General features: G+C 46.5%; 1 protein-coding gene and 1 pseudogene across 18 annotated transcripts in view; both read left to right on the forward strand.

The window, feature by feature from the left end:
* Nucleotides 1-18,587, forward strand: part of TEX14 (testis expressed 14, intercellular bridge forming factor) — a 142,966-nt gene that overhangs the window by 62,807 nt on the left and 61,572 nt on the right. For 4 of the 18 annotated variants that reach the window (XM_021929102.2, XM_021929100.2, XM_021929099.2 and 1 more), the window contains exons 1-7: nt 1,475-1,635; nt 2,802-2,916; nt 10,641-10,806; nt 11,973-12,109; nt 16,143-16,224; nt 17,479-17,609; nt 18,441-18,554. In XM_021929102.2, coding sequence (XP_021784794.2) covers nt 1,485-1,635; nt 2,802-2,916; nt 10,641-10,806; nt 11,973-12,109; nt 16,143-16,224; nt 17,479-17,609; nt 18,441-18,554 — 896 coding nt within the window. In that variant the 5' untranslated portion in view covers nt 1,475-1,484. The other 14 variants (XM_021929096.2, XM_021929104.2, XM_021929106.2 and 11 more) reach the window with 7 other exon arrangements.
* LOC116271190 lies at nt 1,638-1,840 on the forward strand (annotated as a pseudogene).

The following is an 18,587-nucleotide window of genomic DNA, read 5'->3' on the forward strand; positions in this document are numbered from 1 at the left end:
GCTTCCCAAAGTGCTGGGATTACGGGTGTGAGCCCCCACACCCAGCCCAATTTCTTCTTACTAGATGTCTCAGGCTTTGATACTGTTGACTGATCCTTCTTTTTGAAACTTTTAACCTTCCTTGTCACTTGTGACCCATGTCTTCCAGGTTTTCCTCTAATCTCTGCCTACTTTTTGGCTTTTTTTGTTATTTGCTTTTTTTTTTTTTTTTCCTGAGACGGAGTCTTGCTCTGTCACCAGGCTGGAGGGCAATGGCGTGATCTTGGCTCACTGCAACCTCTGCCTCCTGTGTTCAAGTTATTCTCCTGCCTCAGCCTCCTGAGTAGCTGGGACTACAAGCACGTGCCACCATGCCCAGCTGATTTTTGTAGTTTTTAGTAGAGACGAGGTTTCACCATGTTGGCCAGGCAGGTCTCAATCTTCTGACCTTGTGATTCACCCGCCTCAGCCTCTCAAAGTGCTGGGATTACAGGCATAAGCCACCGCGCCCAGCCCCCGGCTAATTTTTCTATTTTTATGGTAGAGATGGGGTTTCTCCACGTTAGCCAGGCTGGTCTCAAACTCCCGACCTCAAGTGATCTGCCTGGCCTGCCAAAGTGCTGGGAGTACAGCCGGGAACTACCATCCCTGGCCCTAGCTTGCCTCAAGATGGTAGTGGACCTCAGGGTTGCAGCTGTAACCCTCTGCTTTAATTTTCGATTTCCCAATAAAGAAACTTTCTTCCCTTTTATGGGCTGACCCTTCCTCTACATTCTGTTCGCTTATTGTGACCTTCTAGGTGCATGAGCTGTGCGGTTTGTTACGTTTGCAGGCTGGCTGCCAGTACTTAGATTTATCTATTATGCCTTGAAAATGGACCATTTAAAATATTTTCTCACAGAAGTATGTAGAGAAGTTTTGTTTCTACCTCAAGAAATGGGAAGCTACTGAAGCTTAAACCAGGGGAATATGTTGTCCTGCTTGTTTAAACACAGCAATGACTGGGTGTGATGGCTCACGCCTGTAATCCCAGCATTTTGGAAGGCTGAAGTGGGAGGATCGCTTGAATCCAGGAGTTCAGGACCATCCTGGGCAAGAGTGCGAGAACCAGAAAAAAATAAACACAGCAATGCCATGTAGAATAAAAACTCCCTGGTTTGGCGGGAAGAAATCCAAAATATTTATGTGTCTGGAATTTTGATCACAGTATAAAATATAATAGGGCGCGCTATGCGAATATCAAAGTCTTTGGCTTTGAATTATCGCTTTCTCCTTCACTCTTTGGTTGTTCTCGAAGGGCCTCCTCGCTTCCGATTATCGGTCCAAACTGGGCAGCGTCGTTGAAGGTTTCTGGAGCTCCGGCGCGCTTTATAGTCGTCAGCGTTACGTGTGGAGGAAAATGGGGCGGGGTTAGAAAGTAGCTAGCGAGTGATTGGCTGTTTTGCTACCATATGTTAATTACCGTGATTGCCTAAAGTGTCTTCGAAATTTTGAGTTTGTTTTAAATGCTTTGTCGAACTTTGGTAATGGAAAGATCGTTTTTGGAAAAAAAGCACATACTAATATTTTCCAGGAGAAAATGGTGCTCACGAAAAACTCACCATCACCGAAATATGTGTGAGTTTCTTTCGCATCGGGGAGTCGTGGCCTTGCTTGGTAAGAGTTTACTTTCGAGAATCTTTTGTATGGTTTGTTACTAGTAGGAGCTTTTATTGGGCGTGTAGAGTACCGAAAACCACGAGGAAAAGGTGCGGTGTTCTTTTCCTGAACGTAAATTTGTCACTATTGTTTTATTGCGTTTGTCTTTTGGCATTGGTGGTTGTTTTTCTTTTCTCGAGGGAGAGAACGCAGTCTGATTGGTTCCGGATCTTTTACTAGTTTATTAAAGGAAGTCCGTGTGTCAACTAGTCAGCGATTTTTTCAGTTAGTTGTGGTTTAAGGGAATGCCGATTTTTCTTTTGTTTTTTGGAGACTGGTTAAGTGTGTACATGTGCTGTTGTTTTTTACTTTTTTGAGTCAGGATATTGTTCTGTTATCTTAGGCCGGAGTGAAATGGCCCGATTTCGGGTCATTGCAGCTTCCGTCTTTTAAGCATTTCTCCTGCTTCCGTCTTCTAAGTAGGTGGGATTGCAGGTTCCGTCTTCTAAGTAGGTGGTGGGATTGCAGGTTCGCCTCTATTCCCCGCTAGTTTTTGTATATTTAGTAGAGAGGCGATTTCGCTTTGTTGGCCAGGGTGGGTTCGAGCTCTTAGCCTTAGGTGATCCAGTCGCCTCCGCTTCCCAAAGAGCTGGGATTACAGGCGTGCGCGATTAATTTTTTCTTGGTAGGTAAGACGTGTTTTATTTTTTTTCTTGGTCGTGTTACTACTTTGGCCTTTTTCTTTTTTTTTCAGTCCCTTTTAATTATTCACAGCTTCATTGTTTGATAGTACTGGAAATTGGTCTGTTTTGTGTATTTTGTTTTCCCTTGTCTAATTAGTCTTTATACTTTAGTAAGATCTTTTAGGTGAGGACTTGTAATTCCAGTGAGCTCTTTTTGTTATAGCCTTCCTCCCAACACACACAGTATCTTTAGTCCCTCCCTCATCCCTTCCCATGATTGAGAACCATTTTAATCCATTTTGTAATACACCAGAGTGTGGTGAACTAAATGCTTCAATGCAACTTTCTGTAAATATTTTTGATGAATAAACACTGAGTTTGCCTTCCAGTATAGCTATGTGCGACTAATGAAGGCCTTCTTTAATCCCCCCCCCCCCCACACCCAGTTCCATCTCAGGAAATTTTCTGATATTTGCATTGATTCTGATATTTCCTTTGCAGGAATTTATGTTGATGCAGTTAACAACTTGGGCCAAACAGCACTTTTTGTTGCGGCATTATTGGGCCTTAGGAAATTAGTTGATGTTCTGGTGGATTATGGATCAGATCCAAATCAGTAAGTACAATAATACTGATGTCTAGAAAATAGGGGTTGTGCTATTAAGATGAGTTGGGGTGTTTAGAAACTAATTTGAAGAACCATTGGCCGGGAGCGGTGGCTCACGCCTGTAATGCCAGCACTTTGGGGGGCCAAGGCGGGCGGATCACAAGGTCAGGAGTTCGAGACTAGCATGACCAACATGGTGAAATCCTGCCTCTACTAAAAATATAAAAAATTAGCCGGGCGTGGTGGCGCATTGCCTGTAATCCCAGCTACATGGGAGGCTGAGACAGGAGAATCATCTTAACCCTGGAGGTGGAGGTTGCAGTGAGCCAAGATCGTGCCATTGCACCCCAGCCTGGGCAACAAGAGTGACACTCCATCTCAGAAAAAAAAAAAAAAAAAAAAAGGTGACTTTTGCCTGACTCTTATAGCTGTGGTTTAAAAGAATCGGAGTTTAGGCCAGGCATGGTGGCTCACGCCTGTAATCCGTGAGCCACTTTGGGAGGCCGAGGTGGGAGGATCACCTGAGGTCAGGAGTTTGAGACCAGCCTGACCAACACGGAGAAACCCTGTCTCTACTAAAAATACAATGCTGGGCGTGATTGCGCATGCCTGTAATCCCAGCCACGCTGGAGGCTGAGGCGGGAGAATCGCTTGACACGGGAGGAGGAGGTTGTGGTGAGCTGAGATCTCACCATTGCATTCCAGCCTGGGCAACAAGAGCGAAACTCCGTCTTAAAAAAACAAACAAACAAAACACACTAAAAGAACTGAAGTTTAATAGTTGGTCTAAATTTTAATATGGAATAGCAACACAATGAATTAGTGACAGGTGAACATCTACTTTTTTTTTTTTTTTTTTTTTTTCTGACACACGGTCTGGCTCTGTCACCCAGGCTGGAGTGCAGTGGCATGATCTTGGCTCACTGCAGCCTCCGCCACCCGGCTTCAAGCAATTCTCCTGCCTTAGCCTCCTGAGTGGCTGGGATTACAAGTGCGCACCACCATGCTTGGCCAATTTTTTGTATTTTTAGTAGAGACATGTTGGCCAGGCTGGTCTTGAACTCCTGGCCTCCATCCACCTTGGCCTCCCATAGTACTGGCATTACAGGTGTGAGCCACTGCACTTGGCCAAACATCTCTTTTTGTGAAGCACTTCGGCTTTTCCTAGGGCCTTCCCAAATGTTAGCTTACTTGACACCTTGACAGAGAAGGGAGAGTGGTGGTGGATATTTTTTCAGTTCCCATTAAATAGAACCAGAAACTGGGGTTTTGAGCACTTAAGTGATTCTAGCTGATTTTCACAGGAACGCCAGAATATGAATAATCATAAGTCTTTCCCATCTTACTTAAAGAGGCTGTGTTTAATGTACCTACTTAAATTATTGATATTGGAAGTTTTTGTACTTTTTTTTTTTTTTTCTTGTGATGGAGTCTTGGTCTGTCACCCAGGCTGGAGTGCAGTGGCGCTACTATGGCTCACTGCAAACTCCACCTCCTGGGTTCAAGTGATTCTCCTGCCTCAGTCTCTCAAGTAGCTGGAATTACAGGCACCTGCCACCATGCCTGGCTAATTTTTGTATTTTTAGTAGAGACGGGGTTTCGCTATGTTGGCCAGGCTGGCCTCGAACTCCTGACCTCAGGTGATCCGCCCACCTCGGCCTCCCAAAGTGCTGGGATTACAGGTGTGAGCCACCGCGCCCAGCCTGTTTTACCATCTAATCATTCCTCCCACAAACAATAAGAAAGCTGGGGCCGGGCGCGGTGGCTCAAGCCTGTAATCCCAGTACTTCGGGAGGCCGAGGCGGGTGGATCACGAGGTCAGGAGATCGAGACCATCCTGGCTAACATGGTGAAACCCCGTCTCTACTAAAAAAAAAATACAAAAAAAACTAGCCGGGCGAGGTGGTGGGCGCCTGTAGTCCCAGCTACTCGGGAGGCTGAGGCAGGAGAATGGCGTGAATCCGGGAGGCAGAGATGATATTAATTCTCATTTCTCATGAATGTTAAGAAGGAAAGGAATAATGATTTATACCCAGCTAAGCTTACAAGAGAATCCAGGTCTACCTGGTATCAAAATGTGTACTATCATATTTATTTATCGTAAAGCCTAAAAACTGGAGTCTCTGGCTAGCCAACTCAGAAGTTTATGTGGTACACACAGTGTTAAAAAAAAATTGAAATAGATTTTCTTTCTTTCTTTCTTTCTTTCTTTCTTTCTTTCTTTCTTTCTTTCTTTCTTTCTTTCCTTCTTTCCTTCTTTCCTTCTTTCCTTCCTTCTTTCCTTCCTTCTTTCCTTCTTTCTTTCTTTCTTACTTTCTTTCTTTCTTACTTTCTTTCTTTTCTTTCTTTCTTTCTTTTCATTTTGGGACAGTGTCTTGGTCTGTCGGCCAGGCTGGAGTGCAGTGGCACGATCTTGGCTCACTGCAACCTCCGCCTCCTGGGTTGAAGAGATTCTCCTGCCTGAGCCTCCTGAGTAACTGGGACTACAGCACCCGCCACCGTGGCCAGCTAAATTTTTTTGTATTTTTAGTAGAGGCAGGGTTTCACCATGTTGACAAGGATGGTCTTGATCTCCTGACCTCGTGATCCACCCACCTTGGCCTTCCAAAGTGCTGGGATTACAGGCGTGAGCCACTGCACCCGGCAACATTTGGGAGATTTCAAATTAAAAACTGGGATTTCTGGCCCTTGGAAATTCGGAATATCTGGCTTTCCTGGCTCCCTTTCCTGCCCAACAGCAATAGATCCCTGACCCTCCTCAGAGAAAGCCTAAACCCAGTTACTTGGTCCAGCAGGCATCTGATTTGTGACTTCAATAGGTCCAGTCCATCACAGCATTTCCACTGCGCATATAATAGGAACAAAACCTCCTGGCTGGGTGTGGTGGCTCACACCTATAATCCTAGCACATTGGGAGGCTGACGCGGGTGGATCATCTGAGGTCGGGCGTTCGAGACCAGCCTGGCCAACATGGTGAAACCCCATCTCTACAAAAAATACAAAAAGTAGCCAGGCATAGTGGCGTGTGCCTGTAATCCCAGTTATCTGGAAGGCTGAGGCAGGAGAATTGCTGCTGGAACCCTGGAAGCAGAGGCTGCAGTGAGCCAAGACTGCGCCACTGCACTCCAGCCTGGGTGACAGAGCGAGACTCCATCTCAAAAAAAAAAAAAAAAAAAAGAAGCCTCCTGGCTGGGTGTGGTGGCTCATACCTAAAATCCCATCACTTTGAGAGGCTGAGGCAGATGGATCACCTGAGGTCAGGAATTCAACACCAGCCTGGACAACATGGCAAAACTAAAAATACAAAAATCAGTCAGGTGTGGTGGCGTGCACCTGTAGTCCCAGGTACTCAGGAGGGTGAGGCAGGAGAATCGCTTGAACCCAGGAAGCAGAAGTTGCAGTGAGCCAAGATCGCACCACTGTACTCCACCTAGGAAACAGAGCAAGACTTCATCAAAAACAAAAAAAGGAATAAAGCCTCCTCACAGAAATTCCCCTTCACCTTGATCAGATAAAAAAAATTTTTAAACTTTTTTTTCCTGGTACCTCTATGCAGCTAATCATCAGATATTTTTTAAGTCACATGAAAATGTTCCTAACAACAAAATAACAAAGCCATAGGGGTTTGCCATCCTCTCTTGTTCTTGTCCATTTCCACTTCCTTGCTGGCACTGCGTGGCATTACAAGTGGCCTTCCTGGATACTTGAAAGAGGGAACTTCTTTAAACTCTGAGGTCTTCAGAAGCTGAGCTCCTTCCTAGTCTCAGCTGTGTCATTACTACTATGCACCATATCATGGGCTAGTCTCAATTCCCTGATCTTGAAAATTAAAGGTTTGAATGGTTTGATCTTTAAAGAAATCAGCTTTAAGCCTGGACAAAGCAGTTGTAAATGCAGATGACTATAAAATATTTCAATTTTTATCTGTATTTTTTTATACAGGCTTTTAAAAAACAGTTTATGTTTTCTGAACACAGTTATACTGTCATACAGAATATGAAAGTGATGATGGTCATGACTATTTCACTCAAGGCATTGTTTATACACCTTGTTCCAGTAATTAAAAGAAGTGGGAAATAGCGGGGCTTGGTGGCTCATGTCTGTAATCCCAGCACTTTGGGAGGCCGAGGTGGGTGGATCACCTGAGGTCAAGTTTGAGATCAGCCTGGCCAACAAGGTGAAACCCCATCTCTACTAAAAATACAAAAATTAGCCAGCCGTGGTGGTGGGCACCTGTAATGCTAGCTACTCAGGAGGATGAGGCAGGAGAATTGCTTGCACCCAAGAGGCGGAGGTCGCAGTGAGCCAAGATCATGCCACTGCACTCCAGCCTGGGTGACTAGAGCGAGACTATCTCAAAAAAAAAAAGTGGGAAAAACTGAAGAAAAAAGAAGATGTTGCATTTTTGCTGAAGAACTGCAGGCTGTCCCAATATGGCCTCCATACAACACGGGTATATGCAAATATCAGCTGAGCCAGTCCCCATGTTGCTTTTATTTTTATTTTTTGGTATAGACAGGGTCTCTGTTGCCCAGGCTGGTCTCAAAACTCCTGGGCTCAAACAATCCTCCCACCTCACCTCCCAAAGTGCTGGGATTACAGGTGTGAGCTACTGCATCTGGCTGACCCATTTCCTTCCGGGCTTTGAAATTAAACAATACAGTAGAGACAGTAGAGCGTGTGTGAGTCAAGAAAAATTCTGGAAGGAAACGCAACAAAATGTTCATTGTTTTAAGTTACCTCTGGTTACTTAATTCTCATACTAATTGGCTTTTTTCTTTGTACTTTTCTAAGCTTCCAACTTTTCCTCCCCTAAACAATCTTATAACCAACCCCTCTACAACACACACACATAAAATACAAAAGCTGCCAGGCACAGTGGCTCACGTCTATAATCCCAGCACTTTGGGAGACTGAGGCGGGTGGACCATGAGGTCAATAGTTCGAGACCAACCTGGCCAACATAGTAAAACCTCGCCTCTACTAAGAATACAAAAATTAGGGCGGATGCGGTGGCTCACGCCTGTAATCCCAGCGCTTTGGGAGGCTGAGGGGGGCGGATCATGAGGTCAGGAGATGGAAACCATCCTAGCTAACATGGTGAAACCCGTCTCTACTAAAAATACAAAAAATTAGCTGGGTGCGGTGGCACACGCTGGTAGTCCCAGCTACTAGGGAGGCTGAGGCAGGAGAATCACGCTTCCCGGGCGGGGAGTGCAAGATTGCAGTGAGCTGAGATTGCCACTGCACACTCCAGCCTGGGCTGACAGTAAGACTCCGTCAAAGTGGCAGGTGTGAGGTGGTGCTGTATTCAAAGCGCCCTGGGAGGCTGAGGCAGGAGAATCTCACTTGCTGAGCAGTCTCGCCTAACTCCCAGGCTGGAGTGCAGTGGGAAGTCTTGGCTCACTGCAGGCTCTGCTCCGGGTTCCATGTTCTCGCCTCAGCCTCCCAGTGGCACAGGGGACTGCAGAAAGCCCACCACTGCCCGGCTGGTTTTGGGAGACGGAGTTTCACCATGTTAGCCAGGATAGTCTCGATCTCCTGACCTCGTGATCCACCCGCCTCGGCCTCCCAAAGTGCTGGGATTACAGGCTTGAGCCACCGCACCCGGCCAGAATCTCTTGAACCCAGGAGGGGGAGGTTGCAGTGAGCGGAGATCGCACTGTTGCACTGCAGCCTGGGGAACAAGAACGAGACTTCGTCTCAGAAAAAAAAAAAAAAACCCAAAAACAAAAAAGAAGATGGTAAGACATTATACAAAGCTGTTTTTGCAGCAAGGAGGATATTGTGGTTCCCACAATGCACTGTGCTGAACTGCTTCTCTGCCCAGCAGTGGGAGAGAGCCTGCAGTGAGAACCAATGGGATCAGTGGTTCCTATATGCCTGGGTGCAGGCAAGCCTCATTAATATCACCAGGGGAATTTGAAAAATAAAACAAAACCAAACCACATTCCTGGGTCCTGTGCTTGCAAGTTTTGTTTCAGTCAGTGTAAGGTATAGTTTGAGAATCTGTGCTTTTGACAGATATCCCAGCGGCTTATTTTATTTATTTATTTATTTTTGAGACGGAGTCTCGCTCTGTCACCCAGGCTGGAGTGCAGTGGCTGGATCTCAGCTCACTGCAAGCTCCGCCTCCCGGGTTCACGCCATTCTCCTGCCTCAGTCTCCCGAGTAGCTGGGACTACAGGCGCCCGCCACCTCGCCCGGCTAGTTTTTGTATTTTTTAGTAGAGACGGGGTTTCACCATGTTACCCAGGATGGTCTCGATCTCCTGACCTTGTGATCCACCCATCTCAGCCTCCCAAAGTGCTGGGATTATAGGCTTGAGCCACCGCGCCCGGCTGCGGCTTATTAACTAAATTATGATACACCCATTCATTGGCATACTATGCAGCTGTTAAAAAGAATGGAGGTGCCTTGTAGTTTCTCATATGGCAATTTCTCCAGGATAGATTCTTAAATGAAAATACATAGGCCGGGCACAGTGGCTCACGCTTATAATCCCAGCACTTTGGGAAGCTGAGGCGGGTGGATCACCTGGAGTTCGAGACCAGCCTGGCCAACATGGTGAAACCATGTCTCTATGTCTCTACTAAAAATACAAAAAGTTACTGGGCGTGGGTGGCGGGCACCTGTAATCCCAGCTACTTGGGAGGCTGAGGCAGAAGAACCACTTGAGCCTGGGAGGCGGAGGTTGCAGTGAGCTGAGATTGTGCCTCTAGCCTGGGTGACAAGAGCAGAACTCTGCCTCCAAAAAAAAAAAAAAAAAGAGAAAAGAAAATATGTAGATACAGAAGAGTTTGTATAGTGTATTCTTATCTATACTTGTATATACCTAGAACATTTCCAGAAGGATACAAAAACTTGTAATAGTAATTGCATCTTGGTAAGAGAACTGGGTGTCTGGAGTTGGAGGACTTTTTTCTTATCTTCTCTTCGTCATCCTTTTATTTTCTTTCTTCCTCCTCTTTTTCTTCTTCCTCTTCTTCCTCTTCCTCATCATCCTCTTCCTCCTCTTCCTCTTCCTCTTCCTCCTCTTCTTTTTTTTTTCCCTTCCCCCCCCTCTTATTTGTGTTTCTTTTTCAGTTAAAGAGAGAGTTCCCCGGTGATTCTCGTGTGTAGCCAGGTTAGGAAACTAAGGCTATACATCATATCCTCACTGTATCCTGGACACATTAAAGGCTGTCACTTCATGCCTCAGAGAGTTTACTGGCTTTGGTGAAATTTTTCTAAGGTGTAGATCCTTGACTGCGTTGCTAATGCCAAGATTTTGTGGGCCTCTACCACAGGATCTTTTTGGGGGACTGTGGGAAGACATTCTCAAATGAGAGAGCTGGCACCTTGTTAGGCTGTGCTTGACTAGCCTGATCCCAGGACACTGCAGATGTGAAGACATTGTTTCCGTGCAGCCAATATCAGGGTACTGGGGAAAGAAAATTGGATTTGGAACCAGGTCTATGCCTGGGAATGAACCTCAGCTTTGCCATTTTGTTTCCTCATCTGTAAATTGGGAAATGATACTTCCTTGAAGGGTTGAGTGAAGGAGGGAAAAAAAGGTGTGTGTGTGTTGAAAGTTCCTCTGGTCACAGACGGGCTTCACAAATGATGATGTTATATTCCTCGTCATCAAGGTTGTCTTGTAGAATGGGAGCCATGTGTTGCACACTGAGCCCTGCTCCATGGAATGCAGGAGCATTGCCATGGACATCCATTGTACCCATCTCCCTCCCCAGCCGCTGCTTTGATGGGAGCACCCCTGTCCATGCAGCAGCATTTTCAGGCAATCAGTGGATCCTTAGTAAACTGCTGGATGCAGGAGGTGACCTGCGACTCCACGATGAGAGGGGTCAAAACCCGAAGACTTGGGCTTTGACAGCAGGAAAGGAGCGTAGCACCCAGGTAAGGGTGGGTCCCACTCTGTAGCCATGCCCAGTAGAAGAGCACTGGACTGAGAGTCAGGCTCCCAGTGGTCAGCACAGAGCGTGCAGTGGCCTTAGCTTTGGCACTGGACTCTCAAGCTTGGATCAAAGCAAGTTAGCCAGCTGCGAAACTTCCGGCAGTTCTAGTGAACCTTTCTACTCATCCATTCTGTGGGAAAGGCAAACAACTGTAACTTTGTCTGACCTATTTAACTAGCACTTACCATGACTCAGATGTTGTTTTAAATGTTTTTTATATATTAAGTCACTTTAATCTTCACAACAACCTCTCAGGTAAGTACTATTATTGTCCTTATTGTACAGGTGGGGAAACTGAGGCCCACTGACATTAAGTAACTTTGCTTGGCAGGTAGAAATTGTTTTTTTTTTGGGGGGGGGGGGGGGGGGAAGGAGTCTGTTGCCCAGGCTGGAGTGCAGTGACATGAGCTCAGCATGAGCACACCAACACACTCAGCTTTTTTTTTTTTTTTTGAGATGGCATGTTGCTCTGTCACCCAGACTAGAGTGCAGTGGTGCGATCTCGGCTCACTGCAACCTCTGCCTCCTGGGTTCAAGCAGTTCTTCTGCCTCAGCCTCCTGAGTAGCTCAGATTACAGGCATGCACCACCACACTCAGCTAACTTTTGTATTTTCAGTAGAGACGGGGTTTCTCCATGTTGGCAAGGCTGGTCTTGAACTCCTGACTCAGGTGATTCGCCCGCCTCGGCCTCCCAAAGTGCTGTGATTACAGGCATGAACCATCGCGCCCGGCTGGTGTGATGTGTTTTAATGAAGACTAAATAACATAAATGTAAAACTCAAAGGGCAGGTACAGTGCCAGGCCCCTCTGTGTGCAGTCTCCTTTCTGGGGCTCCTGCTTATTAGCTGTTGGGCCTTGGACCAGCAGTTTTACTCCTCTTGGCCTTGGTTTCCTCATCTGTTGAAGGAGGGAGTTGGAGGAAATTGTTGCCCTAAATCCTGTCCCTGAAAACATTCCATACCTTTAGAAAATCACCTGGGCCCTTTCCTTTTGAGAGATTTTTCTGTTGGGGGCTCTCAGTTCCTCGGACCATTTGTCTTCACACCCAGGCTTCCATTCCATTGAGAACTGGTGTGCCCGCATTGGGCGTCTCTGATGTTTTGCAGATAGTGGAGTTCATGCAGCGCTGTGCCTTACACATGCAGGCCATCATCCAGGGCTTCTCTTACGACCTCCTGAAGAAGATAGACTCCCCGCAGCGGCTTGTCTACAGCCCGCCCTGGTTTGGGAGCCTTGTGCAGGGGTGAGTACTGCCTCAAGCAGAGTGGGATATTCTCCATCACCCAGCCTTCCTTGTGGGAGCCCTGCAGCATGGGTTGCTTCGGCTCCTCCACATCAGTGCCCTCTGGCATCTGGCCCATCCAAAGGGGCGTGCTTGGAAAGAAAAGGCTTGACCCTGATGAAGGAAGGCCAGAGGATCACCTTTGGCCCTCTCTTCCCTCTCCCCAGAAGGTCTGAGAGGAATGAGTGTGGGCTCCAGTGGAAACTACCCTGTGTTTAGCAGAAGGGGAACATCTCAGGTCTGAGGAGCCCAGCAGAAAACCCTTACCCAGCAGGACACCTTTCTGGCTTTTTCGTCATCTCCTGAACAATAGATAGAGTGTTCCTTTATTACTAAGGTTGCAAAAGACCACAAATGCTTAACTTACAGTTTCTTCGGCTATTTTCAGCTGATATGAGAGACTTGCTGCCAGCTAGATGGGCAGCCCCCTCCTTCTTCCATCACAGCTGCAGGAGGTGGGCTCTGTGCTTCTCTCCGTGCTCAGGGTTAAGCTTGGAAGGGAGGAGTGTCATTTCAACTTCTCTGGGATTGGTTGACTTAGGGTTTGTATGTAGAAAGTCCTTCCCGTTTGGCTTTTCTCTGATGGCATCTCTTTCTGTAAGCAGGGTAGGTGGGCTCACCACACTTTTGCAGGCTTCCTTGTCCTGTCATTCATGCACTTCAAGTCCTGACTTTCCTCTGATGATTGGATACTCCTGGCTCCTCAGGCGAGATGAGTTCATGATCCCGTTAACTCCTAGCTGCTGTGCTGCCTGCCACTCTGACCAGTTTTGGCTCTTTACTCAGTATCCAGAATGACTTTTTAAAAATGGAAATCAGGTAGCTGAGTGCAGTGGCTCACACCTGTAATCACTTTGGGAGGCTGAGGTGGGCAGATCACCTGAGGTCAGGAGTTCGAGACCAGCCTGGTCAACATGAGGAAACCTGTCTCTACTAAAAATACAAAAATTAGCCGGGTGTGGTGGCATGCACCTGTAATCCCAGCTACTCAGGAGGCTGAGGCAGGAGAATCACTTGAACCCAGGAGGCGGAAGTTGCAGTGAGCCAAGATCGCACCACTGCACTCCAACCTGGGTGACAGAGCAACACACCGTCTCAAAAAAAAAAGCCTAGTGTGTTGGTGTGTTCCTCATAGTTCCAGCTACTCTGGAGGCTGAGGTGAGAGAATCGCTTGAATCTGGGAGGTGGAGGTTGCAGCAAGCCAATATCATGCAACTGCACTCCAGACTGGGTGACAGAGCGAGATCCTGTCTCAAAAAATTAAAATAAAATAAAGTAATCAAACAAAAAATAAAATAATAGAAATCAGGTTGTACCACTCTGCTAAAACTCCTTAAGGACCTTCCCTGTGGCTATTAGGTTAAGTTCAGAAATCCCTTATCTGGCCTTGGAGGCCCTGCCTCATCCAAGCCCTCCCACTTCATCTCCTCCCTCTGCCCCTGGTGCTTGTATGGAGACCCCTTCTTCAGAGTTTAGAGAATTGTCATAGTTTGCAATTATTTTATTTGTATATGTTCTTCTCCAGTTTTCCAATTAAATTGTGAATTCCAAGAGGGCAGGGGCTGTTTCTGTCCTCTTCATTGCTACTAACCCTTAGCTGCTTGGTGCATGGTAGGGCTCTGTAGAAGGAGAAGAGGCTCATGAGTGAGCCTGAAAGGAAAACCCAAGTGTAAGAGTGGGTGAGCTTTTACAGTCTTACTTATCTAGATACAGCATCGAGTTTAGAATTAGATGAAGCATTCTTATGGGGTTAATGGAATGTTTACATGGAAATACACTCCTCTTCCCCCACCTTTTTTTTTTTTTTTTTTGAGACTGAGTCTTACTCTGTCACCCAGGCAGGAGTCCGTGCAATCTTGGCTCACTGCAACCTCTGTCTCCTGGGTTCAAGCAATTCTCCTGCCTCGGCCTCCTGAGTAGCTGGGATTAATATAAAATTAGCACACCTGGCTAATTTTATATTTTCAGTAGAGATGGGGTTTCACCATGGCCAGGCTGGTCTGGAATTCCTGACCTCAAGTGATCCACCCGCCTCTGCCTCCTGAAATGCTGGGATTACAGGCGTGAGCCACCGTGCCTGCCCCCCTTCTCTTAATGTAAAAAACCATACAAATTCTTGAAATTAGAGTTAGCCTTTGAGATTTGTGAGTGGTACTATGTCAGCTAAGATTCCTCACACGTGTGTGTTTGCACAGAGCTTGTACTGGGAAAAGAAGAAAAGCACTGAGTTGAGGACCAATGGCTGTAGATGACTGGAGTTAGTTTTTTCTCCCCTTAACCCAGCCGAGTTCAGTTATATAGATGTGTGCTGAGAAATTTAGGTAGGAGAGCAGGAAATGTTGATCTGAACTGCAGTTGTCCAGGTCACTGTTTGAGAACACTCGGCTCTTTTGCTTAAAAAGAACTCTCCGCTCCAAAGAGCCACATACTGCCCAGAGATCCCAGAGTGGAAGGCAGGAGGCCATGTCACTGGTTACCCCCAGTTCCACTGCTGCTGGAGGCTGACACCGTCACTGTCAGTACAAGTTCTGTTCCCCTGGGCAAGAAACGGTTCACTGTCTCTTAGATCTTCTGAGGCCTAAGCACATAAGCCTTATTTTAAGAAGAGGCTGATGATTTGGTGTAGAAAAGTGGCCTTTTTCTTAGGGCCTGTCTACTCAAGTGAGAGTGACCATATAGCTTATTATCTGTTGGCTGTTTCCAGAGTGAAAGGGAGACTATCAATAATGGTGCTGAGATACCAGGTGTAAACTGGGATGCTCAGTTTATCTCAGTCTAAACTTCAGAGTCTTCTCCTCAGTAGCATAGCAGCTTAAAGCAGATACGGGACAGCTTGGCACTGATGAGTTGCTGAGGAAATAGAAAAGAAGTAAAGCGTTTACATGTGTTCTCTAGTAGTGGCATGTGGGGCCTCACAGACCTGAGGTAGGCTGGCCCTGAATATGCACCGTCCCCCAGCTCCTTTGCCATTTGCCAAGAAAAGGAAAGTGCCTCTGGTGGTGGTAGGTTGTTTTTTCCTTCAGTCTGAGCTGAAAGTACTCAACTGGCAAGCATTAACTGAGCACCTACTGCATGGCACCATGCCAGATTCTGGGAACCAAAGAAATACGAGGCATCACCTCTTCTTCCAAGACAACTTCAGTGAAGGGGTACCCTGATGCACAGGTGATGGTTTGGGTGTGGAATGTGAGAAGAACAGTGGCTGGAATGAGCAACATCAGGGTCTGGTCATTGCTGCATTTTATGACCTCAGGCCAGCAAGTTTCCTGTTCCTGGGCTTCATTTTTTTGCCTATAAAATGAAAAAACTGAACAAGATGTGCTTATGGTTATTTCCAACTCTGACCATCTGTATTTGTTATCTATTGCTGTATAATGAATCACCCCCAAACTTAGCAGCCTCAAACAACATTTTTATCTCACATAATTTCTGTAGGTCAGGAATCAGGGAATGGTTTAACTAGGTTGTTCTGGCTCAGAGTTTCTAAAGAAGTTGCAGTTAAGATGTTAGTTAGGGCTGTATTCATCTGAAGGCTTGACTGAGGATGGACAGTTCAGTTCCAAGATGGCTCGTTTACATGGCTGGCAAATTGGTGCTGGGCATTGAGCCTCCCCCTAGGGCTGCTCATATCATGTCCTCATATCATGGCAGCTGGCAGAGCAAATGATCCAAGAGAGATCAGGGCCAAAGCCTTGGTAGATTTAGCCTCAAAGTGACAGACCATCACTGTTTTGCACTGTTAACAGTCAAAAATGAGTTAACAGGTCAACCCCGTCTGACCTGTGAGTGCCTACACAAGGTTATGCATACTGGTAAGTGAGAATCATAGAGGCCCTCTCAGAGGCTGGCTATTACATCATCTCTAGTTTTGTAACAAAAAGTCTAGCAGTAAAGACAAAATCAACTATACCTTCTGAAAACTTGGCTCAGCATTATTCTTCTGGATATGAGTGGTTAATTGAGTTTTTTTTTTTCCTCTTTTAAATATTTCTAGAAACCCCAATGGCTCTCCTAACCGACTGCTTAAAGCTGGAGTCATTTCTGCTCAAAATATCTACAGCTTTGGTTTTGGGAAGGTAAGAGGTTGCCACTGACAGCCAGTGTTTGCAGGACTAACTGGAGAATCATCGGGCCCCATCTCCTACCTTTGTCCAACTCCTGCCTCCTTATCCTTACCAAAGTGGTGTTCTTTTCTTTTTTGTCCCTATTGAGGGAAAAGTATCTCTTAGTGTTGCTGTCTTACTAACAAATTGTGAAACCCCCAGAGAATTCCCTTGGATGACCCTGGGCTAGACTTAAGTTTAGAAAATGATCTTTTAATTAATTAATTAATTTTTAGTTTTAAATTTAAAAAATTTTTTTTTTTGAGACAGAGTCTGGCTCTGTTGCCCAGGGTGGAGTGCAGTGGCGCGATCTTGGCTCACTGCTGCAACCTCTGCCTACTGGATTCAAACAATTCTTGTGCCTCAATCCTCCCAAGTAGGTGGGATCACAGGCATGTGCCACCATGCCTGGTTACTTGTATTTTTAGTAGAGATGGGATTTCACCATGTTGCCCAGGCTGGTGTCAATCTTCTGGACTCAAGCAATCCACCCACCTTGGCCTCTCAAAGTGCTGGGATTACAGGCGTGAGCCAACTCGCCTAGCCCTACTGCGCGTTCTGTTTGTTGTGCTGAGGCAGCCTTGGGGGGGCGGGGAGGAGGAATATCTGATTTGGCCGCACACAATCCTGGGTGCTGTGGGGGCCACAATGGGCTTCTCAGTCCCAGCCATGGCACTTGAGGCATCTGACTTCTTTCTATGAGCCTCAGTTTCTTCACAGAAAAGAATAAAAGGGAAATAACATACAACCTTGAAAGTTTTTAGAAAGATTAAAGATAATATAAAGAATTGTGGTGAGGCCTGGTGGCTCACGTCTATAATCTTGGCACTTTGGGAGACCAAGGTGGGTGGATCACTTGGGCCCAGGAGTTTGACACCAGCCAACATGGCAAAAGCCCATCTCTATTAAAAAAAAAAAAAAAATTAGCCAGGTGTGGTGGTGCATGCTTGTAATCCCAGCTGCTTGGGAGGGTGGAGTGAGAGGATCGCTTGAGCCCAGGAGGTCAAGGCTGCAGTGAGCCAAGATCATGTCATATGCTGCAGCCTGGGTGACAGAGTGATACCCTGTCTCAAAAAAAAAAAAAAAAAAAAAAGGGCCTAGTGCACAGGGGTATTCAGAAAGTTGATAAATAGCAATTATCATTCTTTTAGCTGGCTGATAGGATTCCGGATGTGTTCTGCTTTTCCTCCCTTCTCCCCCTAATTTGAGGCTATGCCTTGGTTTCAGTTTTATCTCACAGGGGCAACACAGATCGCCTATCTAGGATCTCTTCTGGTCATTGGAGAAAAGGAAGTGATTCAAGCTGATGATGAGCCCACCTTCTCTTTCTTCAGCGGTCCCTACATGGTCATGACCAAGTAAGTGGGGGCTGGCCAGTGGGAGGTCTGATTGAGTTTCAAGGGAAGAGTGTGGGCTGCATGTGACTTCCTTATATGTGGGGAGTTTCTACTGAAACACAGGGAACACATTAGAACATCTGTCTAAATCAGGGTTTCTCAGCCAGGACACTATTACCATTTTTGGCCAGATGATCCTTTGTTGTTGGGAGTAGTCCTGTGCATTGTAGGATGTTTAGAAGCCCCTGGTCTCTACCCATTAGTGCCAGTTACAGTCCCTTACAGCCCCCACAGCTGTGACAACCAAACTGTCTTACAGACATTGCCAAATGTCCTCTGGGGAAGAACCACTGCTCTGAAAGATTACTCATTACAATATTTTAATGTCTTTGCTTGCTAAAGAATTAGAGGCAGCTTGGTAGTGACTATCTTGCCTCTGATACAGGCCAAGGGTAACGAAGCCCCTATAGAAGCTGTGTTATTGCTACTGCCTTTGCCCAAGTCTTTACCATCCCTCACCTGGACTGGTCTCCTAACTGGCTTCCCATTCTCTGGACCACCCCTCCCCTACCCATTCCCCACACTGCCGGTACCATTGTGCTTTTGAATACAAACCTGATCAAGTCACTCCCTCCCTTGCATTCAGTGACGACTTCCCACCACCTATACCTAAGTTCTCCAAGGTGCTTTAGTACCTGGGGGTAGTGGGAGGGAGGACCCAGTAGTGCCCAGTGGGCATTGCAAGTTCTGTGTGGAGACCACTTCTCTGGTCCTTGCTTAGGAAAGCTCATTCATTGAAGGAGTAAGTGGCTGCTCACTCCCTTCTGCTGAAACTCTTTCCTGTCCTTGTAGCCTGGTATGGAACGGGAGCAGGGTCACAGTGAAAGAGCTGAATCTCCCCACCCACCCACACTGCAGCAAGCGGCGGCTGGCCGACTTGTTAATTGCTGAGCAGGAACACAGCAGGTGAGAAGGAAGCCCAAGGCCCAGGCCCCTTAT

Source organism: Papio anubis, chromosome 17 (assembly GCF_008728515.1).
Source record: "Papio anubis isolate 15944 chromosome 17, Panubis1.0, whole genome shotgun sequence".
In the NCBI taxonomy this organism is placed as follows: Eukaryota; Metazoa; Chordata; class Mammalia; order Primates; family Cercopithecidae; genus Papio; species Papio anubis.